A 27,108-nucleotide genomic window follows, 5' to 3' on the forward strand; every position below is an offset into this window, starting at 1 on the left:
AGTTGAGCAGATCAGTGGTCAAAAATGTGTTGTAAAAACTGTTGTAGTTCTAGGAATGAACATGTCGAACTGTACAAATGCAGCATAACACCATCCTTGGAGACAAACTCTCCACTGAAAGCCAGGGTAACAATAATTATTAATGTTTATTAACATGTTCATGGATTCTTATGTGTAATCTGATCAAAATTAGAATCATTTCAGGTTAAGGTCCTCAAATAGACAACTAGTGTAGTTTTAATTTTCATTAACATATAATAAATAAAAATTCAAACAAGCTGCATTATGGTGGGCAGGGCACGCTTGCTGATGTCTGATCAGTATCAGCCTGTTATATCAGCAAAGTGTTAAAGGACTAACTTGTGTCTATACATGACAAGCAGGTGAAAACTGGGCCTGTGCTCCTTGTTTCAGGTGACAGTTAACTGGTTTCAGCTGCAGCAGGCCCAGGTTGTGTCTCTGCCTGTCAACCACCAGAGTCTGTGTGAGAACACCAAGCTGTACGAGCCAGGCCAGCGCTATATCGACTTTGTCAGGAGTTTGCCCGCTGACCGCCGCCGCATCGAATCCCAATCTTTTGATTCTGGCATCACGCAAAACACAGGGTAAGGCATCAACAAACTGCTGCTGTCTGGTGGTAATGCTTCTCTACCAAGACATTAACTTCTTAGTGTCTTTTCATCTTTTGTTTTATAGGATTGATCGTTGTTGCTGTTCTACAGTTGAGAAAAAATCTGAATAACAAACAAATGATTTAGCCTGTTCATGAATGTCCTTGTTAGTCATGGTGCAGTGTAAACAAGGACAACATTATAGGACAACTGTAGGTTACCACTTATCACAACCACCCCAGTAAGATAACCTGCACTGATCCTGTCACAGCTTATCAACAATTACCCGCATGTTGATGCTGTGCAGCAGGAGCAACCTGTGGTTCATGAAAACTGTGGGAGTGTGAGATACTGATAAAATTACAATTTTCTAGAACAACTAGAACAATGATTCTAAAAGTGTGGTTAGGGATCCATGAGGCTACACTTGTGTTTGCTTACTCTTATGGAGAAGAGTTTGCAAATTAACCACCAAAGACAGAATATGAAAACTTTGACTAACAATAAGGGTGTTGTTGAATTTTTTTGACAACGTTTTTCAATACGTTTGTTTACACTATGAGTAAGATATTGGTTAAATAGTCCAAAATTCTGTCTGACTGCAGTTGTTGACAAGAATTGAAGATTTAATTTTTCAAGACAACTTGATCAATCTTAGTACGTGACACCTTGTCACCACCCAGAAAGTTTGGACACTTAAGAATGTCCACTGCGTGTGTATAGTAGCACTTACATTTTTCTTACAGTTTCAGTCGCATTTTAAAACTATGGTGAAATTGTTTGTCAATGTCTGACATTGCAGTTTTGGGATTTTTACTTACTCTAATCAAACATTTTTGGAAGAGTTTAACTTTTGAAGTTAAGTTGCTGCAGCTCTACACACTGGAGAGCGGTGCAGAGGTTGAGAGAGCGAGGGCTTGTTTTGGAGAGCGTAATACAATTGAGTGTTGGCCTGCAGGCCTTCCTGCGGAAATGGCTGCAGTCATGGGACAGAGTAGTTGGAGCTCGGGGTTCACTGTTTATGTCACCACACCTTTAAAGTTTTCTTTTCAGTAGCTCTCTAACTATATGTACATTATTTCTCATTAACATGAAAAAACTGTGTTCATTCTGCATTCGGCTTTCCTTCACATTTCCTTTACTTTTTTGGGTTGGTGAATTACGAGTTACTTTTGGCCTATGATCCTATTGTTGTGCAAACTATAGTTAAAAGTGGCTTCCTTTTGAGTCATCTATGTTAAGTTGTGTTCATGGTCACACACACACACACACACACACACACACACACACACACACACACACACACACACAACAGACTGATGGCAAAATTACTGAAAACAAAGCTCGCTCTGATTTCCATTTTACCCCACTCCCCCTGCTCCTATTTCTCTGATCAAGAAGAATGAAGCACAGGAGAGAGGAAAGGAAGCCAAAACAACACACACACACCCCACTGGCCTTCAAAAGGTTAAATATAGCCTGCTGACCTACATATATTGTTATACTGATATGGGATTTTTGAGATGGGTACTGAATTTATAGATCAAAAATTTTAAAAATTACCATGTGATGGACAATATAGTGAATTTCTGAGCTGGAATGAAAATAGACCCTTTCTGTGTGGATTTTACACCAATATGACTATGTAGAGGTACTCAGAATGCTGTTTTCTTAATTAACCTTATTAAAGACTATTCAGCATTATTATACTTTGTCAAACAATTCTAGAAGTGAACACTGACAAACTATGGAATAAATAAATCGATAAATAAACACCATTACTGTTCAGTATCAGTCAGTTCAGTCAGTCAAGCCTTTTAGTGTCAGTTAATCATTTATTGCAGTCAGCTGCTCTCTTTGATGTTATAGTGTGACCGATCTCATGATTCCAAGATTATTTGAGGGCCCTGTCATTGCTGATGGGATTAGTCAAATTAACTAAATGGCACCCAGTAATTTCAGTCGATTCTTTTTTTTCTGGACATGAGGATCAGGTAGACTGCATTAGGAATTAAAGACACTGATCCACTGAAAAAATGTCAACAGAGAAACACAAGGGTCATTTTTAGTATGAAACCTAGTCCCCAGAGTGATTGGTCATAAATGGGAATACAGCAATTTATTTTCGCTCTGCCCTTCTACAGTGTGGTTTTTCTTCTAACCATTCAACACTGGCCAGAAACACAAAATAATGGGAGAGAAGAATTTGAATTAAGTGGTAGATTTAGTAATTCTGACTTTTGAATATATAGAATATCCTCACTGTGAACATCATGGTGATTTTTTTTTCAACAGTTTTGGGTTAGAACAAACACTCTGCTATTGAACTTTTAATTTAAAAAATGGTAAGTAGTAAGTCAGTTCTATTGGTATGACTGAGGTGATGATACCATGTTACTCAACATCTTCAGAAGTGTCAGTCTGTGAAATCCTAAACCTGGCTCATCCCGCCTCAATGGGACCACACATATTAAAACATGTTTTTTGAGGTGTGAAATGATATCAAGGTGTTGTTTGAGATGGAGCATAAAAATACTACGTACTTTTTCCATGTGGAAGATGAGACAAAGTGCTGTTTTAGGCAATAAATCAACAATTATCCCTTTTCAAAACATCATTGGATGTTTTGTGGTGATCTTTTGCATTACTTTAGTGTGATGCTATGTAATCAGATTTTCTGCCGATTCAGATTTGAGCTCTCATTCTCCCAAACCCTCTTTCTCTTAACCACTGCTCTTTCTGCCCTTTGCAGTGATCAACTCAGCATCAGCCTGTCAATGCCACAAATTGAGTATTCAGTTCCAAAAGGATATTAAAACTTGCAATGTGTTTATATTCCCTATTACATTATATTTTGTTTTTTAAAAAAACAAAAACAAACAAAAAAAAAAAAAAACACCTCTTTGTTTCCACCATCTGAGAGGTCTACTGAGTGACGTTTGAACTTGTCAACTTTCAGGAGGCAGCCCAGGTTTAATCTAAGTTTAAGATGAGGAAGAGATTTAGGGGGGAAACACTTGAGTTCAGCCCTCAAAAACCTGTTTTTCAAAGCCTTGTAGCTTCTATAGCAACTACACTGTCAAAACCACTCTGTCAGTGAATGTCATTCCATCATTTTTTTGACCCCCCAGGATACCTTTCACCAAGCGCTCGCTAAGCGGCAGCCTCTCAGCCCATGGTAACCTGTCACAGGCATCTGTGGCTTCTGACCTCCTCAGTGCAGATGAGGCAGATAGTCCCGTCCACACGCGACCTGGCAAGATCTCAGAGAAGCGCTCCAACAGCAGCACGGACATCCAAGGTGGGCAGCTGTACATTGCTCTAAAGTATCTTGTAATCCCAAGGCCTTCCTACCGCCATAAAGATAAAATAAAATTGGGAATGAGGGCAGTTCTTTGATTATATGTTTTACATAAGCAATCTTTTGACATTGGAAAGAACACAAGGGAAATCGACTTCTCCAGTTGCACAAAGTACGTTAGTGATATTACAGACGTACCGTGCAGTGCATTTCAGATATGTTGCGAACATTAATTTGATCTTCAATTTAAGGAAAATCCCATCCTAAAATACTTCAACACTATTTGAAATAAGATAGTGCTGACAGGCTTACAGTTTAAATTAATCTTGTTTGATGGTGTTTTTGTTATTCATCTCATTAACTGGCCAAACCTAGATGTGTGCATGCAAATATGTGTGTACCCACATGTGTTTGTATGCATTTACATGAAATTTTATTTAACAGTGCAAGAGTCTCTGAGGGTGGATTTTCCCTTTATTGATTCAGAAATGATGATAACTGAACTGAACTGGATCACCGGAGTGTGGTTTAAAGGCATCACTCAGCTTGCACCAGTGTTCAGTTCAGCAGTCACTGGGTTCTCTTACAGTTTGTAATATACAAATATTTATTTTCCTATGATGAGATAAGTTAAGTACCACAATTACAAGATGTAAGGTAGCTATTAATTCAAACTGCTAGTTACTGTGCTGGTTCTTAAGATTGGGTTCCTGAAATTAATCCTCTAGGCAGTTGTGTCCCTAGTGATTCCTTTCTCATGAACTTAGGTGGATTATTTTGGCAGTTCTTACTGTTTTGTATACTTTTGAATTTGAATCAAAAAGATTTCAGTAAGAGTTGGAAATATAATCTCTGATGATTAATCTCCAACATAGGACTAGATCTAAAATGCAGTCAAAGCTATTAAGATTGTGAGATTTCCAGTTGGATTGGAAATGTTTTTTGAACATGCATTATTGTGTATTCTTATACTACCCAGGAAAGGATATGTTTTTATATTCAAACCACTTCTTAACGTGCAGGTGTTGACGCCACAAATGGGAAAAGCACAGCCGCTATCAAGGAAATGAAACCTTGGACAACTGCCTTTGTTTCCTGTTGACTGCATCCCTTTTGTTTTGTTTTACTTATGCATGCAAACTGGTATCCACCCAGGTCTTTTCAGGGGATCTTTGGCTAATAGGTGCTTAACTGGTTGATGGCTTGGCAAACTTTGGGCCCATCTGGGTGAATAGAGTAAATAGGCAAGCAATACTAAAGGTTGATAGGTGCCAAATGGCTGTTGTGCCCTGTGTGTCTTTTTTTAGTTGATCAGATTTTACTTTACTTTATCATATGATCAGACATATATGGTACAAAAAATAGTATAATTCTCATGAAAGTCATGCCCTTCCATATATTTATTTATTTATTTATTTTTTTTTTTTTACACAGCACTTAGGATCCAGGGCCCCTTTCGCCCATGGGCGTCAGGCACTCAAGGTGGGGGGATGTGCAGTGATTCAGAAAGTGCCGGAGGGAGCAGTGAGTCCCGATCCATGGACTCACCTACTGCCAGCCCAGGTATAGCCCTGCCAGACACCCTAAGTGTCTAAGAGTTTAACTTCCCAATTTTCCCAAGTTACGTCTAACTGACACCCATTTCATTACCTTAAAAAGATCCAGTTAATTTAATTAACCATGGATTTGCTGGCTGGACTTTGCAAAGTATTTCAATTTGTTTTAAATTTGTTCTTTGATTTTATAAGAGTAGATGTCCTTATCTTACTTTGGAACAAACCCTACTTGGATAATTACCTCTGTACTTCTTCACATGCCATTACTTTGTGCTTACGTAATTATATTCCACTACCTGCTATAAAATACACACATGTAATTCCTGTCTAGTTCAATTGTCACCTATCAAAGAGTCAAAACATCTGGTATCAGTCACTCACCTCAAGACCTTAGATTGAGACACTCAGCCCTATGTCATCGATAAAGCAGCCACATTTTGCAGAGGATAGACAGGAGGGGCGTTCCCTGGCATTGTCTAACTGGCCCTGGGGCCTGTGAGATTGATGATCAGCCTGCAGTGTGAAAGAATCCACACATTTAGCAACAGAGTTTTTGAGCGTTACATAACGTCATTTATGAACATAAACACATATGGTATTTTCACATGGTACCTTTGGAGTGGGTTTGGTCTTCTGAAGTATTTAGGCAGTTGCTGTAATGCAGTACACAGGCGTTACAATGTGGTGTTATGTCATACAGATCTAGTCACAAGTCCTAAAGCAAGATGTGGCAAGTCACGTCCAGACGTAACAAAAGAAAAATGTTATTGAAATGTCTACATATGTATCTGAAGCCTTTCTGAGAAGCTACTCCTCTCGTAATAATTACACTGCACCTTGATTCCCAAAAATGCTAATAGATGTAATATTCACCTGACTTTGAACATGTGAGGGTTGTATTAAAACCTCCAGATAAACCGTTGTTCAATGTAATTAGTTTTTATAATGTGCCAAAATAACAAGAATTACGTCATTTTAACTGGCTCCATTTCCACTTGCACTTAGTATCCCTAAACTCCTGGGAGTGTAATCAGCATAGTTTATCCCTGATTAGCCTCTTTAAAGGGCTTATCAGGGAAATCAATCATGTTATTGAAAGGGGGTGATAGAAACCATTGATCAGTCAATGCAGGTGTGAATCACCTAGAACCCCCAACTGAGGGTTTTCAGTTCTCCACAGCAGAAGTTGGCCACGCCTTCTCAATTGGTGGATTTAAATTCAGAAATTTGTCTCAGTCCAGAGCTCAGTTGTTGTCATTCCCAGCATGTAATTTAGACTGAATGAGATTGAAAAGAAGAAAACTGACCAAAATTCACTTTTGGTGACTGGAGATGAGGACTAACTGGTGTGTCCTGACGTCCTGTTCAGGAGACTTCAAGAGAAGGTTACCCAGAACGCCCTCCACCGGCACCATGTCATCTGCAGACGACCTGGATGAGAGAGAGCCTCCCTCACCCTCAGATAATGGTGAGTCACATTGAGCACTTGTACAAATGCACACTAATTTTACATATTGCCCTGTTCTCTTGTATTTTCTTATTGCATCTACTTTGATAGTTTTATGAAATCCTACTTATGGCTGCTACAGTTCATGTTTTAGTATATTTTCTTTTTTCTTTTCTTTTTTCGTAAGTTTAATTATTTCTTTGCACACTCTCATAGTGTTGCGACATTTATTCTCATATTTTCACTTGTATTCACTCGTATTTTCTTTTAAAATGTTTTTGAAACATTTAAAATTGTCAATTGCATTTTTTTAGTGTATTCATAATTATAATTAATTTTCTTTGCTGTATCCTATCACTGTTTTTCTGCTGCAAAACTTAGTTTATCCATTAAATTCAATTATAGTTTATTACACTGTGGAAGGAAGACAGCAGTTAATTATACTTGCTTGCTTGATTGATCTTTTTCCTCTGACTGTCAGAATGTATTAAAATTTCAACTAAATATCCTCTGCTAACCAAAGTCTAAACCAGAGTTTAACTAAGCAATGCTTGGGTTTTGTTTTGTGACCAGAAAAACCAATAAAGGGTTAGCCGACCACCACGACTGGTACTGTTCTTTAATGTTAATCATTTGTAGTGAAACTGACTGGAGTTGGACTGGCATATCAGGCTCATTATGGTCTTGTGTTAAAAATCAGATGGCCATGTGGGCCAGTCAGTGTTGTCCACCTCTGATGGAGATTCCTACTGTTTTGTAAGTCTGTAAAACCTGCCATGAAACTTGCCTCACCCTGCCTTTAAGAGCTTCTAACATACCCGAGAGAGTTTCATCAGTCTGGCTCTCAGTGGAGAGCTTGAAGCTGGCAGTGTTCTGGAGCTCCTGTGGAAACAGATTTTGACCATTTAATAGCCAACAGAGTCCCATATTGATTTGAGAGTCTGCAGTGTGCACACGCTTGCTCACCAAGCTATTTTAATTCTTCACACATCAGCCCCTATGTGCATGTCTGATCTTTAATATTTCAGTTGGTTGTTTTGTGGTTCCATCCTTTTGTGTTTCATTGTCTTTGTTTCCATCTCTGTGCAAATATCGCATGGTCAACACTGGGGGAGGGGTGAAGAGTCGACTCGTCTTGCTGAAAGGCCAACCTTGAGTTGATTGTGGAAACCATGAGTCCGATACAGCCCCAGTCGTCATTAAATGGTTTGGACGCTTGACTTGAAGGGCTCATCACATGATGACTCCATCAAGTTCAGCTTCCACCAAAGTCAGTCGAAGAGTGTTAACTTTATGCAAAAGCATTTGTCCTTGCAACTCATCCAGTTCAGTATATTTCCAGCTGTTAAAGCGCTTGAGATTGGACTTTTTCATCACTGCAAGCACATCTCCACAAACTAGACACACTGGCTTGAATTTTACTTCAACAAAAAAATAACGGTTTGTCCATTTCTCTCGGAAAGCATGACTTTCCACGTCTAGTTACCCTTTCTTGACAGTCGCCATGATGCATGTGTGCATCATGCGGCACAGAGCTTTTGCAGCTCATGATTTGAAGTGCCAGTTTCGGCGTCTAGTCTGTTTTCTTCATGACAGGCATACAGCTGGGAGGGACCACCCCTGAAGGACAAGTTTGTCTGCTGTTTTGTTGTTTTTTTAATTCAGAAAAAAATAAATGCTGTCCATAGCATTTTGAGGTGCTTTTTTGTATTTGTGAATTGCCAGATCAAACAGTCTTGTGGGTCACATACAGCCTATAGGTTTTTTTTAGCTCTGGTCTAAATGCTACTTCACCTGGCAGAAAAAAAAAAGTCATGTAAACAGTGCGGAGTGTAAAAAAATCTGTTTTTTGGAGCACACCACAAAGTACTTGCTATAAGCAGCTTAAATATAAAAATATTGGTATTGGGTTTGGCCATAACACTCAAATTTGGTCTAAATCTAATAATAACCAAATTCACTTCTCTCTTGTTTTCCTCTCCAGGTTTAAGCGAGATGGTGATAGAGACAGCCAGCTCTCCAGGACCCTTCAGAAACACTCAGATGTCCAAGGCGGCCCAAACTCACAAGCTGCGGAAGCTGCGGGCTCCCTCCAAATGCCGCGAGTGTGACGGTCTGGTGGTATTTCATGGAGCAGAGTGCGAGGAGGTAAGATCAGCGTTTTTTTTTTTTTTTCCTCATTCATTACATATTGAAGATGAACATTAGCCAAGTTTCACAATGGCTTCTTTATCATTCTTGGTCAGCAGAAATCAAACAAAAACAAGAGACAAAGACTCCATCTCCACTCCTCAAAAAAAAAAAAAAAAAAAACTTGAATAAATGGAAAAGTTGAAACTGGCCATAAGCCCTCCTCAGAGACCAAATCCACCAATTAGTCTCAGTCAGGGTAATGGGCAGTGGAAACTAAAGACCTTTTGTTCGTCTTCTGAGGAGTCGTTCCAATCCCTCCTTCACCCCAGTGTTCTCTTTCCCTCTCTGCTTATTTAAGATCCAGTTTCATTCCATATTTATTAGGCACACTGAGCAAGACAATGGCAAAACAGTTACTTTATGGAAGGGTTAGCTTGTGGTATTTCTGCAGGGTTATGTAACACTGATAGACACGTTGACACACGTGCAACCAACTTAAAAGAGTACAGTTCCCCTGTGTAATGGAAACTGTCCAAGGAATGCATTTTTATTATCAGTTTCTAGACTTAAAGCCTTCATGACCTGTCCTTGTCTTTGAGGGTCTTGAATACAATGTAATTCACCCCCTCCCCTTAAAAATTAAATTATTCTGTTTTTTGATGCAAACATAAAATGAGTGTATTGACATATTCTTAGTTGAGGTGCAGATGGAAAATAAAGCAGAAAAAAAGGCAAATGCTGTGTATCTCAGTTTCAACAAGAAAATAGGATAGTATTGTTGGTTTTACTTTCTCTTATTCTTTTACTTGCACTTATACTTAGCCACATAAAGTTTGAGCCATGTGCATGCTTAAGCTTAAATTAATACTAAATAGAGTAGAGTTTAATACAAGTATGTCAACCTTTAAAGACCTAATCACTCAAAAAGCTCAGTGAAATAAAGCCAAGAGAAAAGAAATGAAAAGACAAAATTAGCATATTGTCTCACTGATGGAGAATGGGAAAGGATGGTAGTGATTTTCATGCACTTTGTACAATCTATGTGGCATTTTAATAATCACTATTAAACCAAAGAGTCTAATATCTAATAAACTAAAAACTGCAGCTAAAATAATTTTTGCTCATAGTTCAGATCTGTGAGAGGTGAAATGTTCATGTCTTAATGCCTTAATTTAGCAAATAAATCCATGTATGCTTCCCCATACGTGCAGCTTCCCCATATGTCTCACCTGTTCAGTCTACACATATGTGCTGAAACCGTTGGCAGCATATGTTTATATAACCCTGCATTTACGTGTCTTTTTTAATTTTTTGATTTTTGATTGTATTGTGCTTATGTTCAGTTTTTTCTCTGCTGTATCGTGTCAGTTTTGCCACTACAGCAGTGAGCATGTTCACCAACAGGGGCCAAAACAGCTTCTTCCATGTATCATTGTGTCTCCACAGTGTTCGTTGGCCTGTCATAAGAAATGTCTGGAGACCCTGGCCATCCAGTGCGGTCATAAAAAGCTCCAAGGGAGGCTACATCTCTTTGGCATTGACTTCACCCAGGCAGCTAAGAACAGTGCAGATGGGATCCCCTTTATCATAAGGAAGTGTACATCCGAAATCGAGAATCGAGCGCTCAACATTAAGGTATTTATTCATGTCATATTTAAATGCTCCATCCCAATGAGGTGGTCTGTTTAAACCAGTTTTTTCACAGCAACCATTCTGACATGAATAGCAGGTAAACACAGGTGTTAATATTCACATTAATTAAGGCTCTGGTCCATTTAAGTGTTGCAGAGTCTTTCCAGTCAGCCATCATGAACAAAAGCAGAAACTCTTTTATTTGATCTAAACAGAACAGAACCTTGATTAATCTTATTATTAGTAACTCCCATGTTTACCCTGCTATTTTGTGTCAAAATGGCTGCTATGAAAAAGGTGTAGTGTTAGTGCTAGTGCCCCCCCTCTCCATCCCAGTGTCTTTGGCTTTACCAAAAATCTATCTAACATGCTTGTCTAGTTTGCATGCTTCTGTAAGCCCTTTTGCTATGTTCCTGTATGCTATATTTAGCTTTTCCTTGGTGTATCCTGCTACTGTTTTGCAGCTGCAGTCACTGGCATGTGAAAGATCCCACAGGGACGATTCAGGTTTAATCTTTATCTAATTTTTTCGATGTTAACTACTCTTTGTTTCTGTGCTGTGAAGGGTATCTACCGAGTGAATGGTGCCAAGTCACGGGTGGAGAAGTTGTGCCAGGCATTTGAAAATGGCAAGGATCTGGTGGAGCTTTCTGACCTTTATCCACACGACATCAGCAATGTCCTGAAACTCTACCTGAGACAGGTGGGCTGTCGCCACAAATTAAATGCTATTTGTATAGCACTTTTCATACAAACAAATGTAAAACAAAGTGCCTTACTGAGTAAAAATAGAATAAAAATCAAAAATATATCATTTTGTGTGTTTTACTGGGACAGAAAAGTCTTTAACAAAGCAAGTTTCTAACAGCCAATATGGCCATGAGGTAGTTAAGTGTGCCCTGCGCGGCACATACTAGCACAGTAATGTTTATTTGTCATTGTTTATTTTTGATACATACTCCCCACCCCCTCTCCTCTCAGTTGCTTATCTCTTCCTTTCTAATCCCGTCCCGCTTGTTTATTTGTCTTCATGTTTTGGTTGTCCTGGTTCATTATTAACTTTCTTGTTTGATTTTTTTTCCCCCTCATTATTTTTCTTTGGCAGCTCCCAGAGCCACTCATCCTGTTCCGCTATTACAACGACTTCATTGGTTTGGCCAAGGAGAGCCAAAGTATCATCGTGGAGGAAGTCGAGGCGTCACGGCTCAGTCCCACCCCCTTGACCCCAGCCCAGGTCAGCGTGGAGCTCAACAGAGTCCTGTTCAAGATCAAGGACCTGCTGAGACAGCTCCCACTGGCTCATTACAAGACCCTGCAGTTCCTCATAGAGCATCTGCACCGGTATGGGAGGGCGACAACAGAACATATGAACATACAAACCTCAGTACATAATTAGTCAACCTTATCCAACTAAATCCATTCTTATTTTTATTTTTTATAAATAATTCTAGAGTATGCAAATAACTGCTGTTTCTGACTGGCTACCCTTAATACTAGGGCTGTGACCTTTGTCTGAAAGTTCACTGAAGCTTGATAACACAAATAAACATTTTTTCAGGAATGGAAAAATTTAGCTATTGTTATAAATAAGTATATAATCCCTTCTGCCCCACCAGTGAAGAGAACTGAAAAAAGGATGGTTTTTCCAAATTGAACCACTAATAGTTTGATATAGAGGAGAGGATTGACAGTCAAAGAGATCAGACCTGCAGTTATGTTGTTCAGTTTTGATACAGAGGAGGAGATCAAGGTACAGATATTTCAGGCTTAATCAGTGAAGTGATTTTAAGATTAGAATAAAATGTAATGGCAGGACACAAGTACTCACTTTTTTACAGTTAACATTGCAATGTAAGTTTGCTATAAAGCTTGAAAATGTCATTTTTCCTCCTTAGTGGCCTTCATAGTTTCTGACTGACTGATTTCTCTCTCCTGGTTTTAAAGGCTGCATTACAGTAAAGCAATGTAATTTTCTGAACAGAAAACTATTCTGGCTGTTCTGCTATTTGCCTATACCTGCTTGGTCATCTTGTCCATGTTCCCAATGATTGTTTATCAAAAATGCCTCATGAATGCACTAGTAGTCATGCCAACAACGTTGCAGTGTTGATGTCAGGGTATTTCATTTAAGATATATTGTGATACAGAATTTTATTTGATCCATATCGCACACCCCTAGTCTATAGCATTTCTATCCTTGTCTCTTCTTCAGGGTGACAGAGAGGTCGGACGAGAATAAGATGACAGCCAGCAACCTGGGCATCATTTTTGGCCCGACGCTGATCAAGCCGAGACAGACAGACGCCGAGGTCTCTCTTTCTTCCCTGGTGGATTACCCTTACCAGGCCCTCATTGTGGAGCTGCTGATCAGACACTACCAGATGATCTTCGACACACCCCTCAGTCCACTGCCAGGCACCTCGCCCACGACGGTCGATGGCCAGCCTGACACCCGAGTCACACAGGAGAAGGAGCGGCAGCTGAGCAGGCACTCAAAGTCCCTGGGAGACATCAAGGAGGTGAGGGGAGCGGGTCATTGCATGGGCTTTTATCATTTCTGATCATGGAGGAGATATTCCATGATGAAAAAAAATTGTTACTCTCTTTTATATGTGTGATAATTATATATCGATATATTGTTGCCAGATTAAGTGTTGGTACCTTGGTATCATTACTATAAACAAACAAGGCCATGGTCAAGGCAGCATCTGTCTCACACCAGCGGTGTTAATAGTGCTAGGATTTCTCAGATCAAATTTCCTTTCCATTCATCATAAATCGGGATATTGTTAAAAGCAATGAAGGGCTAATGTTTCTCTGTTTGTCTCTGTCTCCTTCCCTTTTGTTTCCTGTCCTTTTCTATGTCATGTCTCACTATCCTATCACAGCAGAGCTCTAAGGTGTATAAGAGGCATTCCTCCATTATTCCGTCTTCCCACATACTGGCTGAGGTCCAGGAGACCATGCCAAGCCTTGATGGGAGGGACTTTGAACCTGGTCAGTAATATTACACAGCTAGGTAGCCATCAGATAGCACTACATTTATATGCCCATTTATATGACTTACCATAAATGTTCTCTGGAAGCTCTCATTTTGTCCAGTACCATATTACTTTTACTTTTACAATACTCTGGTGCTAGTCAAAGAATGGATTACTCCCATGAATGCTGCAGTATCTTCCAAATAACTAAGCCAAATGTATGGCATTATTTATGTTGCCATTTACTCTGTAAATTTTAGGAACATTGAATCCAAGAGGAACATCATTTTATCTTAAGTATGTATGTTTAACTTCTTGTTCATCTTTGTTTGAAGCTGAAGACGTTGATTCGGAGACCGTAAATGGAGTTCTGTCTGCGAGTGTCCCTGAGGTCCAGCGGTCTGGCGAGAGAGGCCTCAGTCGCTCTCATCACATTACAGTCACCAGAGTCCAGCTCAGACACCCTCGCAGCAAACTCTCCTCCCGGCCAGCAAGCATGCCTGCCGAACGGTTACTCAGCCGTGGCCAGGTGGACGAGAACAATGCCCGAAACAGCACCGACCAAGACAAAGGGAAAGGGAGTGGCTGCGACCGGTCCATTGAAGAGGTGTGTGAAGATGAGAAAACTGTATCGCGAGCGGGCATACATTACCGGAGTACGTTTATTGACACCCAGACATTACGCAGGACCTGGGACAAACAGTACAAGCATTACGATGTTGCCTCTAGGACTGTCAAGATCGTGTCCAGTTCAACAGCTGAAGGCACAGCAGTGGATTCCAGTAACTTATCAGCCTCTGTGCCAGTGTCCACCTCCCTTGGAGGTAGCGGGGGCTCCATCTACCCAAATAGACCTTACACCATTGCAGTGCGGCCCAGCAGGACTTTGAGAAGGGAAGACAACGTAAGCGAGTATAGCCCTATTACAACGGCTTTCAGGGCACCAAGGACTCTGCAGCCTCCCCCAGGAACTTTCTACAAACCCCCCTCAGGGAGCAAAGCTAAAGTGCTGGATAACTGTGTGTTAGCAAACAGCGCTGAGGAGGAAGATGAGGACGAGGAGGATGATGACGAGGAGGAAGAGGAGGAGGAGGAGGAGGAGGAGGAGGAGGAGCTGGGGATTGAGATTGAGGTTTCTGTAGATGAGCCTCTTGAAGAGGACATTGAGGCTGAGCAGGCAGCCATGTCTCTGTCCATGTCCCAGTCCTCCAGCTCCAGCCCAGAGGAGCTTGGCCAAAACCAAGCCAAGCCAGTGTACCAGAGACTACGGCCCAGACGCCTCCAAGAGGTGGAGCACCGAGAGGCTCATTTTGTGTGATCCTCTGGCACCCAGGGGCAACCACTGAGAGCCATCACATCTAAGACTTAAGTGCTCGAATGTGAATAGTTTGTGCCATATTGTATTAAAGACACAATAAAAAGTATTTGCATGGACTCTTCAAAGAAAAAGACCAGCGGAAGTGTTCTATATTAATATATTCCCTGTCGTCTCACTGGATGTCCCATGATTTTGGGCATGGGGTGGAGAAGCAATATACCATTGTTCCTCAAAAGATGAACAGGATGCACTTAGAATGCTGTATATTTTTAAGTTGCTTCACCTCATTGTCAAACCAATATTTCATTTACCAATCACTGAATATTCACTGGCATCAGGTCAGAATATTTATAATTCTTTTTTCTAAGCTGTGCCATATCATTTTATTCAAATATTTTACATGTTCACTTTGTATGTATGTCTATATACCAAAAAACTATTACTTCAGTTGTTACAACTGTATGTAGCCACTACATTTAAAGAGTTTGCTGCACTTACCTGGCTTAATTCTCTTCCACAAATCTTTTCTGAATTGTATGTTTATGCTGAAGCCAGAATACTGTACACTGTTACATTTAGGTTTTATGTAATCATTTTGGTAATAAGTTGTGTATCAGGCAGTGTAATCTCGTTTGTTACATGCTATATTTGGCAATGTTACAAAGCACCAGTTGCAGAGGGAATGCATCGACATGTTTTTATACTATTGAACTCAATGCTGTCAATTTTAACTGATCTGAAAAGCTTTTAGAAACGCCACTGGATGCTATCATGGCAACATCTTGCTTGTTTTAACAAGGATATAACCTATAAATGTCTTGATAGCCAAAGCAGTTTTTTTTTTTCCTTTTCCAACAGAGGTAGTATTAATAACCTTAATCTTACATGTCCATTATAAATAATAGTGCATCCTTTTATTTAAATGGTATCTGTTTTTCATGGTAATCTGCAAGATTGACAGAATGTTTAATTGTATTAAGTTCAGTGTACAAAACAGGTACATGAAAACAAACCTTTTTGTAACTTATTAAAATATATCTGACAACTTCCAACCATGATAAGTTTTGTCTTCCTGGATATGTCCAAATTTGCACCAGTGTAATCACACTGCACTGATTTTCCATATCAGTATTAGAAATAATGCAATATAACATGATCATCTCATGTTTAGTAAAATAAGTTTAATCTTTGCCATATATGATAAGTACCATATGAGGTAAAGGGATATTAAACCCGATCAAACTAGAATTAAAAATTGTGTATAATGACTGTTTAACAATGGTGGGATTATATAATTTTGGCCTGCTGGTTAGGTCATATAGGTCTCCACAAATGGATGAGAGGAGTTAGCAGTCTCCCGGCAGCAAGAAAGAAGATTAAATCAATCTGCTTAACTATTCACAAGGTCTGGGAAACAAGCTGTGTTAGCAACCCCATCGAACACTCAGTGCAATATTTGGTGTTATGCTGTACCTATTAGGTGTTGGCGGTGCAAGTATTCCTCTAAGGTAAGTGACAAACTCATGTTTTGTCCTGTTTTGTCCTTTATTCATTTATTCATACACAATGCCAACAATTAGCAATGTGGCTGTGATAGTTATGTGTATCGGCCTTGTTTGACCTGGATTCAAACTTATGTAAGAAAATATACTGGGTTTATGCAGTATTGTTCCTGTATGGTGGTTATATTAAACATACCATAGAGTGGAAAGAGTGGAAAGTTGAGTCTGTGTGTGTGTAATTTTCTCCCTCTGATCATGTGAAGTGTCTTGAGCTCATTAACCCCATTACGGTGCTATTACTAGCCTTCACCTGGAGCATTCAGTGGATGAACATATTTACAGTGACTACAGTTGAGCTGCATGGTGTAAATTTAATTTTAATCACAAACAATCCTCCTGATGGGGACATGTTTAAAAATAGATCATGTTTTCATGAAGCTGAGATTCTTCATTCAACAGCAGGAAAACATACTTGTCAACCTGTTTTTACAGCTGCACATCAGTTCATATTTAACACTGTTTGGAGTATTTGGTTCTATGTAAATATCAACTCCCTCAAGGGTATTGCAGAAAATTCAGATTTGAAACGTATTATGAGGCCATATTAATGTGAGTTTATTCCTCAGGCAACTATTGTGTAATATGAGATTATTCCTCAGGCAACTACTGTATGGTGTGATTTGCAATAATAAGCAACACACTTCAAATCAACCACAAGTACATAGGGGAAACAGTATTAGAATTGGATACTTTACAGCACTGGCATTAAAGTAATAAGGTGGTTTGATTTAGTTTGAAATTTAGTTGTGGGCTGGTTGAATACAGGTTTATGGGCTGTTGGTGACCCCTCCGGGGGTGAAAAAGAGGAATCATGGGGGCAGGACGCCAGGTCCGGCTCTTGCTGTGGAAGAACTGGACCATCCGCAGGAGGCAGAAGGTAAAATTCCTCTTTCCACCCATTGCATATAACACTTATGTTGAGGGTCATGCTTCACACCACTGTTTGCTGATAGTTCTTACAGGGTATTATAATGAACTGTCAAGCTACTCCTCTGCTTTGACCAGCTGTAAGAACTAACATATTCATTTTGTAACATGTTTGTATTCCGGTATTATCTACTTATTTGAATGAGAAATGTTCTAAATGGATTTGATTTTGTACCGATTTGCTTTACCAGTACAAATTTTATTATATATATGTATATATATATATATATATATATAATGAAGCCCGTCAACAAGATTGCTATAAGATTAGTCATTTCCATTTGGATAAAATGAGGCAGTTTCCATGGAGCTGTACTCTGAATTACTAAAAGTAATGCGATCAGGAAAATCATTCTTATCATTTTAAATATTTTAATATCAACTTGGTCTCTTACATAAATGTGGAGCACAATGCTACATCTCTCAGTTCTTAGATAATTGGAAAAGCTCAACTACCTATTGGCAGACTTGACATTGTGCCAATCTGTCTCCCGTGGAGCTTCATCAGAGAGGCAAAACAACACTTCAGTCCAGGACAAAGTAGACATGCCAATTGCCTGCCTCTTCATTTACAAGTCAAATGAACAAAACACTGACTATCTTCACAAACAAATCAAATGCTGCCCAGTGTTTTAACATCTATTGCCAGTGAAATGAATGACTTTCTCAAACTGTTTTCACACATCTAGTTAGCTTAAAATAGAGTACAGTAACAATACGTGTATAACGTTTCATGCAGATGCGGTTCTTCATGGAGATCATGTGGCCTGTGATGCTGTTCATGGGACTAGTGTGGTTAAGAAGAGCCAATCCACTCTACCGCCAACATGAATGTATGCAAGGAATGTTTTTTGAGACACAAAATACTGAGAGCAAAATGGTCAGGTTGAGTCAGAACTAATAGTATCCCCTCTGGTTCAGGCCACTTCCCCAGCAAGGCCATGCCATCTGCAGGGATCCTGCCATGGATCCAAGGAATCTTCTGCAATGCCAACAACCCTTGTTTCCAGTACCCCACCCGTGGTGAATCCCCCGGCCTGGTGTCCAACTACAACAACTCCATGTGAGCAATGTCCTTGGCTAATGGTAGATGGTCATTTTCGGCCAAAGGTTTTGAATTCACATGAAACATTTAAACTGAGTCAAAGGGCCAGTGCTATCAGAGAGAATATGTTCAAATGACTTGCGATTTCTGGCTGTTCAAGATGTTAACTTGACATTTTTCTTGTTTGAAATCGCATGTCTTTGTGAGTGTTTACATGCATTTATTATTTAAGGTATTGATGCTGGGAAAGTACATTCTTTTTGTTCCCTCTACGCCCAGAAAAGCAAGTCTAACAGTGTATACAGACATGTGTAATCTGTTTTTTTTTTCATTCCTCAGATTAGCTCAGTTTTACTTGGATGCTCAAGAGCTTCTACTCAGAGACCCAGAGGTCCTTCAGCTTGGCCGCCTTTGGCGTGAACTGACTGCCATGAGTAACTTCATGGACACGCTGCGCACTCATCCTGAGCGGATCTTAGGTCAGTTCTGTAGGCCTTCATGAATACAAACTTTAACAGTCATGGTCTGCAAAGGAAAATCCAATCAAACCCAAATCCAGTCACTCAGGCTATCCTGGTTAATGTTCCATCAAAACAGATGCCATTGGAACAATTATCTGACCAAAAACTTGATTCACCAGTTACATGTGAGCTTGATGTGATATGTCTGTAATATTTATCCCCACTTTAATCCTATGATTGGATTTCACTTTGTAATCTCTTCCTAGTGGTCTCCTACAAGAGTGTACAAAGAGTTTCGGTCTGGTTAGTTAACCAGCTAGTTACTCGTTTTCATTTTTTTTTTTTTTTTCCAAATGACTAATTGGTTGTCTCAAGGGGAAATATGTCTTGGACAAACTATGTGTTGTGCACATTGACAGACATTTGCACAGAAAATTGTGAAGCTGAAGTGTTTGGTGACTTATACCTTAGAGATACTCAATGATGATAAAACTGAGAACATCATCAGACAGTAAACAGCCCATCAAACAGGGTTTCAAAAGCACCTCAGCACCCTGACTGACATTAGATACCCACAGGCAACCTTTAACTCTAACCAACCAAATATACCACAATTTCTACCCATCAGTCAGTGTATCTGTGACAGGATCTCATGACATGGGCTTAAGCAAGGCCTTCACATAGTGGGAAAATAGGCCGATTACTTTCTCCACCAGTGTGCTGTTGCTTTGTTGAGATAGCAGTTCAAGTTCCTTCTCCCATCAGAGAACATGGAAACATGGGTCCCATCTCTGGGGAAGCCAAGCTAGCATTCCTGCATTAATGTCAACATACACATCTAGACCTAATATTAATACAGAGATCTAGAAAAGACTCATGTTGTAAAAATAAATCCTGTTATTGGACGTAGAGCAAGGCAGAGTGCATTCCAGCCTGTGAATGATTATGTCTGGCCTGTCTCTAACCTGCCACTCCTATGGAGAAATAGGTGGAATAACAGAGATATATCCACATTCCATGCTGTTTCCCATCAGCCCCTGCTCAGAAAATGTAATAATATTGAGATCAGAGTTATGTAAACAATGAAACTCAAACAGTATGACTTAATCGTGATCATCAGCGTACATGAAAGAGAAAAGGCAGATTACTTGAACAACTAAGTTGCAATGTATGTATAAGTACTTGTGCCTATATTTTTGCATTTGTGTGCATGTTGCAGGGAGTCTCATTAATGTATTAATGCATGTAAGTGTGTGTGTATTCATGCTGTGTGTGCATGTGCTACTGTGTAGGTGCCCATACTGACACAAGCTAAATATGTCAGTATGTTATAGGGGAGGGGGAAAAAATCAATTCACTTAAGTGCAGTAACAATTATTTATTTATGATTTTCTGATTCCTGAATTGATTTAGAGTAAAATCAGATGAAACAAGATGACGAGATGATGCAATATCGAATTACAGTACGTAAAAGTCACAATACATATTGAATCAGCACCCAAGCATTGTGATAGTACTGAATCAGGAGATAAGCATATCGTCTCAGCCCTATTACAGGACATCTCAGTCATGTCCATTTCAAATAAACTTTTCTCCAATCTGTGCAACTGACTTGACTTCCACATCCAAATGCTCTTTGGGCAGATATAAAAAACAAATATGGAGGTGATGAAGCATCTGCCTGTCGGGCTTTAAAGACCGTTTATCAGTACCAATGAGGAATAAATTGTTTTTATCAAGTGATAAACAAGCTGTTGCGGTCCACAAACAGACTGATAGCTGTTAGCTGTCTGGTGCTTGGTACAATGCAGCTCTTGACTAGCTGGTTATGGAAATGCAAAAAATATCTTTCACACAAGTGATTTGTTTTCAAGAAGCAAGGAGAAGAGTCATTCATAGCTGCTCGTTATCTCACTGGTTAGATGTTATACATGCCTGGGCATCTCAGGTACCATTCAACTGCCAGAAACCATGAGTCTCAAATGGATTTTTAAACCTCATAAGCACTCTTGGTTAGAAGAGAGCTCCTAAGCTCCCTGTTCAACTTGAGACTTGTGCTGTGTAGTTCAGGCTGTTACAGTCAATTCAGCCTCAGTCTTCTTTGCTGACCAGCTGTTGCCCTTGGATGCCTGAGGGCATCAGTGCAACACAAAAGTTCAACTTCAACTTGTCTCGCTCTCTCTGTCTCTATCTCTCTCTGTCTCGCTGTCTCTGTCTCTGTCTCTGTCTCTGTCTCTATCTCTCTCTGTCTCTGTCTCTGTCTCTCTGTCTCTCTGTCTCTCTCTGTGCAGGCCGGGGAGTAAAGGTGGAGGCCATCCTGAAGGATGATGAGCTTCTGACTTCATACCTGCTGAGGGACGTTCCTCTGACTGAGTCTGTGGTTCATCAGCTAGTTAATGCCCACATCAGGCCTGAGCAGGTGCCCACATACACACACACACACACACACACATGCACACACACACACACACGCACACACTAAGATAGTATTTTTAACCCTCCTGTTGTGTTCGCGGTCAAATGTGACCGGTGTACAAGTTTTCTCTCCAAAAAATGCAGTTAATTTCATCTGTTTGTCACGAGGTTCCATGACTTTGTTCACACATGGCATCTGAACACATAAAATAAATTTGGAGAATTTTTATTAATTTTTGAATGTTTTATTTAACTTGGAAACACCCAGCGTGTTCCCGGTCACAAATGACCGGTCATTAGAAATGAATGGGTAAGACTACAATTAGTGTATAAAATAGAGTTAAACACATTCCCACACTCCTTTCCCACACCCCAACATGCAGGTGTCTTTGAGCAGACACAGATGTGTGTGAACACACACACACACACACACACACACACACACACACACACACACACACACACACACACACACACACCTTATACCCCTTTCTGGCTTCCATGGCAACCCCCACGGGAAAGTATCTCTCAGACTTCTTTCCCACACCCCAACATGTAGGTGTCTTTGAGCAGGCACACACACACACACACACACACACACACGGACACAGACACACACAACTTTGCCCCTTTTTGGCTTCCATGGCAACCCTCACGGGAACCTACCACGGGAACTGCCAACACCTGTCACCTGTCACCTGACACCTGTCAGGTGTCAGGTGTCAGGAAGAAGACCCAGCTGAAGTTGTGGTCACCTTTCGGTCCAAAAATGGTCATTTTTCCTGGACCTCATCCCCACCTGAGAGGAACGGTCAGCTTCCATGTGAAAATGTCATGAGGATGACTAGCTAAATCATAGTGGTCAGTGCTGACGGGAACACAAAAGATGCTATTTTTTTGCCGCTATTTAGAAAATTTAAATGTTTTCAAAACAGTATCCTTGGAAAACATTGAAATGAAGTACTCTGTGATAAATACTACAATATGTTTCATCTGAGTATTTCTTATAGTCAAAATAATATCTATATAATGTTTTTTTCCCTAAAAAACGAATGGTATGATCTCAGGTAAATTAGGCCTACAGCACATACATAGCAAATAGAAGTTCAAAACTTGTCATTTTCACAAGAGCAGAAGTTGATAAAAAGATCTAACACAACATTAGGTGATAATATGTATCATAGTGGATTTATAATCAAATACAATGTTACCGGTCACATGTGACCGGGAACCTCATGAGTGTTAGCCCAAAATGAACAGAATAGGAGGGTTAAACGTGCTATGTCCCAAATAAACGATTACCTTATTAAGTTATGTCATTGTTGTTGTAAGTTGTGTCATTACTGTAATGAAACAATAGTGTCACTTCGGAGGAAAGTTCCATTTTATATTATATGAGGGAATTCGGTTGAATTGGATTGTCTTTAGGCACAAAACAGGAAGACCCCAAGCTTTCAGACTTTGTGGCACTAGAGGATGGTGAATGGAGTGAAATGGAAAACTCACTTCCAGCATGTTTTCCTCTTCATTCAAGCCAAAGAGAAATCCCTTGACCAAAGAAAAAACATCCTCCTTGTAACAGGAAGCAACCGGGTAGGGTTTACAGGAAATGTTTCTTCAGGAGAAACCTTGAGAAACTACTTGAGCAACAGTGAGAGTGTGACATTTGACAAGAAATGCCAACGTTTAAAGCACTCATACTGGAGATGCTCACAAAGAAAAGCTCAACAAGTGGCGACTTGTCCCCTCCTTCATGTTTCTGGGAATGGCTCATCTGTTTTGGTATCGGAGGCTTGTCGTCTCAGCGGTTTGGGATGATAGATACATCTGATTCAGTTTCATTAGTTATTCTGGCTGAGAGACAGCTGGCAGAAATCTCCCTCTATCGCGCTACACACAGATATGAACACATTTATGTTCATACATGTGGGCAAATACACACGCATCCATGCACGTCCATGCATCCAGACTTTAAAGTGTAATATGTAATGAGGTGAAGCTTTTTTATTACTCAGGAAAAGGAAGGGAAAGTGCTGACCTGCAAGCTGGCAGACAATGGACACTCTGGTGCGATGACATCAGTATCCAATTAGCCCACGTCAGAGCTTTCATATGGAAAGCAGGAGCTGCAGAATAGAGAGCTTGCTTTCATACAGGCAAGGTAGCTCTCTCACTGCTAGCTAATTCATCCCTGGGCTGTTTGCTGCAGGGGAATGGGCTGGCTTGCCGAGTGTCCTCTTGCTAATCAGCCTCATGTGAGGCATCTTAGTTAAAACATAGATGCAGGAGTTACAACCTGTTAGAAGGTAATTAAATGTCTCGGAAGCCATTTAGAGTGGCAGAAAATCTTTTTTTTTTTCCCTCTGGGAGCAATAAATGAGGTGATTTATTTCTTTCAAGAGAATATAAAATGCCTACTTATACTTAAATCTTTCTTTTATAGGGCATTGTGTTTCCATCACACTTTTATAAAAGTCTCTCTCTCTCTCTCTCTCTCTCTCTCTCTAACACACACACACAGAAACACACACACACACACACATTCAAATTGGATCCAAGGCCTCATGCAGGGGGTCAGGCCTTCCTGTATTGTCCCGCTGTGTGTGTGTGTGTGTGTGTGTGTGTGTTGCAGAGATGGGGCAGATGAGGGGTGGGGTGAAGGGGCTGCTGACTCACATACTTCTGACTGTGTCTTTGTTCATTGTTTCATTGGTGCATATGTTTGCTTGTGTGCATGTGTATTTGTGTGTGTGTGTGTGTGTGTCTTTTACATGGCAGAGTTCAAGAGTGACCCACGTGTGGGTTACATTGACCCTAATGTAACACTTCCTTTTGATTGAGATAATTTCTTACAGAGAAATGCAAGCAGCTATACATTTTCATGTTAGTTTTGTAATTTTATTTTGCCATCAAAGACTAACTTGTGCACCATGTTAATAGGAAAAACATAAATCTCACTGGTTGATGATCGTCAATAAGTGGCCATAAAATATATGATAATAAGGAAAGCTTTACATTTGCTGTTCTGAACAGCCAGTGGCTCTTCTGTGGGAAAACTCCTCAGTTATACAGAAAGTGGCATGTTTTATTTTTCTGGTTAGCTTGGAATATACAGAAGAAGCAACCCAGTCGGCAGAGTAAAAAGTTGCGATGTCATTTTGTCTCTGAACCAAATCATGTTGCATATCAACATTTCGAGGAACAGCCAATGTGGTGCAGCCCGTGTTAACGTTCAAGTTAGAATCATTAGCCACCAAAACGACTTGGTTAAGGTCAGGAAAGTGTTTGTTGTCATGGTTACGGTTAAGAAAATGTTGTGGTTAGGGTTAGGAAAATGTTTGTCTGAAACTAAATGGATTATAATTATTATTGTTCATGAACCAATCCAATTTTAGTACACAATCAGGTTTTTGTTTTTCTGTATGAAACGCTGCAAATCAAGACAAGCCTAACCTCCAGCCTCTCCACTCGGATGTGTTCCCAGTTCGCCTACGGGGTCCCGGACTTGCACATCAAGGACATCGCCTGCAACGCCATCCTGCTGGAGCGGTTCCTCATCTTCCCCAACCGCTGGGGGCTGTACGCCGTCCGCAACGCCATGTGTGCCCTCACCCAGCAGCGGCTCCAGATCATCGAGGACAAGTTCTACGCCAACGTGGACTTTTTCAAACTCTTCCGGCTGGTGAGTGGAGACTTGTGCCACGCTTTTAATGGGCTGATATGGATGCTGGTGGTTTTTGATTGAAGATTGATTGATTGATTGAATTTACCAATTTTTATGTCAAAAAATTAGAATATAATCATAATCATGATCATAACAATTATTGTTATTATTATTATTATGAAAGACTTTTAAAATACTACTACTACTACTACTAATAATAATAATAATAATTATTATTATTATTATTTTCAAAATGTTTGGATTTTTTCCCCTTAAATAAATGCTTTGAGTGTGAACATAGTATCATCCTGCACTGCTATTATCACCCTACCTCCAGGGTATGGATTCAATACGCTCTCCATAAACACAAGCAGGGTGGGACTATAAAGGATTACTAGCACAGGATTACAATAATCTGATTATAAAATATTGGTAACTGGAATCTGCTGATGAAAAATAAAGATCATCAAATTGCAGCTAATCATAAAAATAGGTTATAGCATTTGACCGCAAAAATACACTGATTTTGTCATTCCATTTTAGACACCGGTGTGATTTTTCACATCTTAAAATATGGATTATAATAAGAGCTGCAGATGATGACAGGAAATCCCGTGCCTGAACATAAGCAGTTTACACATGTGAGTTGGAGTAATCCATGGAAAGAGCTTACTGAGTTTTGAACAGGTACTCATATTTCTGTGAAGGACCAAATCATGATGCTGGCCGCCCGGTGGGCAGCGCTGAGGCTGACAGCTCTGAGGTGGGGAGCTTGTGAAACAAACCGTCAGCGGTATTAACTGAGCAGGCGGACTTGGCCTCCTTCTCTAATGAGCTTAGAGGAGAGACACTCCTCTCCTGGGTAATCACCAGGCTCTGAGAGAGAGACAGGAGCTGCCCCGTCTTCCTCTTCTTCTTCCTCTCTTACACTGATGCCACCACGTAACATGCTGGACTGGCACCAGCCACTGGAAATAAGATAAAAGCTAATGTGTTTTTTCCCAACTATGATTGACGGTTTTGAGATTTTGTTTTGCTTTGTATATTTGTAAATTATATGAGAAATATGTGCCAAAGAATGAAGTAATGAATCATTTTTTAACCCCTTGAATCCTCTGCAAATTACTTGATGACTTTCAAAGACTGAAACATGAGGAAAAAGGGTGATGAGCAAATTAGCAAGTAATGACCCAAACATTTCTTTAACAAAACAACAAACAAACAAACATACAAACAAACAAAACAAAACAAAACAGGAAATTACCAGGAAAAATACTGAAAATCACTGCAAAACTCCCCAAAAAAGTTAAAATTAACATCTTTTAAAATAATAATACTACTACCACTACGACTATTACTACCACCACCACCACCACCACCACGACCAACAACAACAACAACAACAACAACAACAACAACAACAACAACAACAACAACAATAACAATAATAATAATAATAACAATAATGATAATGCTAATAATGATAATAACAGCAACACAACAGTGATAGTAATAATAATGATGATACATAAATAGATAGATAGATAGATAGATGGATAGATAGATAGATAGATAGATAGACTGAGTAATAATAAAATTACAAAATGAAAGACCACAAAGAGTGAAAATAAAAATAATTAGGTGAAATTTGTTAACTAAAATCTTTTAAAATAAAATTCTTCCCATAGACCCCGTGTATTCAAAGGCTTCTTTTATTTATTCTTAAACTTATTTATGAAAAAGGCCCATTCAAATTTGAAGCTATTGCACATTGGTCAGTGTTTGTGCTAATGTGCAATGGCTTCAACAGCTTCAGTCCAAAAAGATGTGTCTTAGCTTTAAAAAAACAAACAAACAAACAATCCTGGTCATGCTTCAGCACATACACACAGACAGGGTCTCTGCTGAAATGCTCTCAGATCAGAGATAGGGAAGAATGTTTGAGAGGAAGGATGTCTCCTCTGGCTGCTCGGTGTCTTGGCCTCGTGCAGCTTCCTGGACCTTTAGCCCATTGTGTTGGTGAGCAGATCCCAAGTCCGACAAAAGCAGCAGATC

The 27,108-nt window shown here is 39.8% G+C and overlaps 2 protein-coding genes across 8 annotated transcripts in view; both read left to right on the forward strand.

Moving 5' to 3' along the window:
* The window catches only part of arhgap29a (Rho GTPase activating protein 29a), a 45,267-nt gene extending 29,232 nt beyond the window's left edge, over positions 1-16,035 (forward strand). For 3 of the 4 annotated variants that reach the window (XM_030079143.1, XM_030079146.1, XM_030079147.1), the window contains 11 exons: positions 415-605; positions 3,743-3,912; positions 5,347-5,475; positions 6,838-6,936; positions 8,900-9,063; positions 10,495-10,683; positions 11,246-11,383; positions 11,786-12,021; positions 12,893-13,199; positions 13,569-13,677; positions 13,997-16,035. In XM_030079143.1, the coding sequence (XP_029935003.1) occupies positions 415-605; positions 3,743-3,912; positions 5,347-5,475; positions 6,838-6,936; positions 8,900-9,063; positions 10,495-10,683; positions 11,246-11,383; positions 11,786-12,021; positions 12,893-13,199; positions 13,569-13,677; positions 13,997-14,979 (2,715 nt within the window). In that variant the 3' untranslated portion in view covers positions 14,980-16,035. The remainder of the gene's footprint in view (positions 1-414; positions 606-3,742; positions 3,913-5,346; positions 5,476-6,837; positions 6,937-8,899; positions 9,064-10,494; positions 10,684-11,245; positions 11,384-11,785; positions 12,022-12,892; positions 13,200-13,568; positions 13,678-13,996) is intronic. The other variant, XM_030079144.1, reaches the window with a different exon arrangement.
* Positions 16,036-16,161: 126 nt separating this feature from the next.
* abca4a (ATP-binding cassette, sub-family A (ABC1), member 4a) overlaps positions 16,162-27,108 on the forward strand; it is a 54,321-nt gene continuing 43,374 nt past the window's right edge. For all 4 annotated transcript variants that reach the window (XM_030079140.1, XM_030079141.1, XM_030079138.1 and 1 more), the window contains exons 1-7: positions 16,162-16,487; positions 17,307-17,418; positions 18,208-18,301; positions 18,390-18,531; positions 18,853-18,992; positions 21,266-21,393; positions 24,874-25,071. In XM_030079140.1, coding sequence (XP_029935000.1) covers positions 17,353-17,418; positions 18,208-18,301; positions 18,390-18,531; positions 18,853-18,992; positions 21,266-21,393; positions 24,874-25,071 — 768 coding nt within the window. In that variant the 5' untranslated portion in view covers positions 16,162-16,487; positions 17,307-17,352. The remainder of the gene's footprint in view (positions 16,488-17,306; positions 17,419-18,207; positions 18,302-18,389; positions 18,532-18,852; positions 18,993-21,265; positions 21,394-24,873; positions 25,072-27,108) is intronic.

Source organism: Myripristis murdjan, chromosome 20 (genome assembly GCF_902150065.1).
Source record: "Myripristis murdjan chromosome 20, fMyrMur1.1, whole genome shotgun sequence".
Taxonomy (NCBI): domain Eukaryota; kingdom Metazoa; phylum Chordata; class Actinopteri; order Holocentriformes; family Holocentridae; genus Myripristis; species Myripristis murdjan.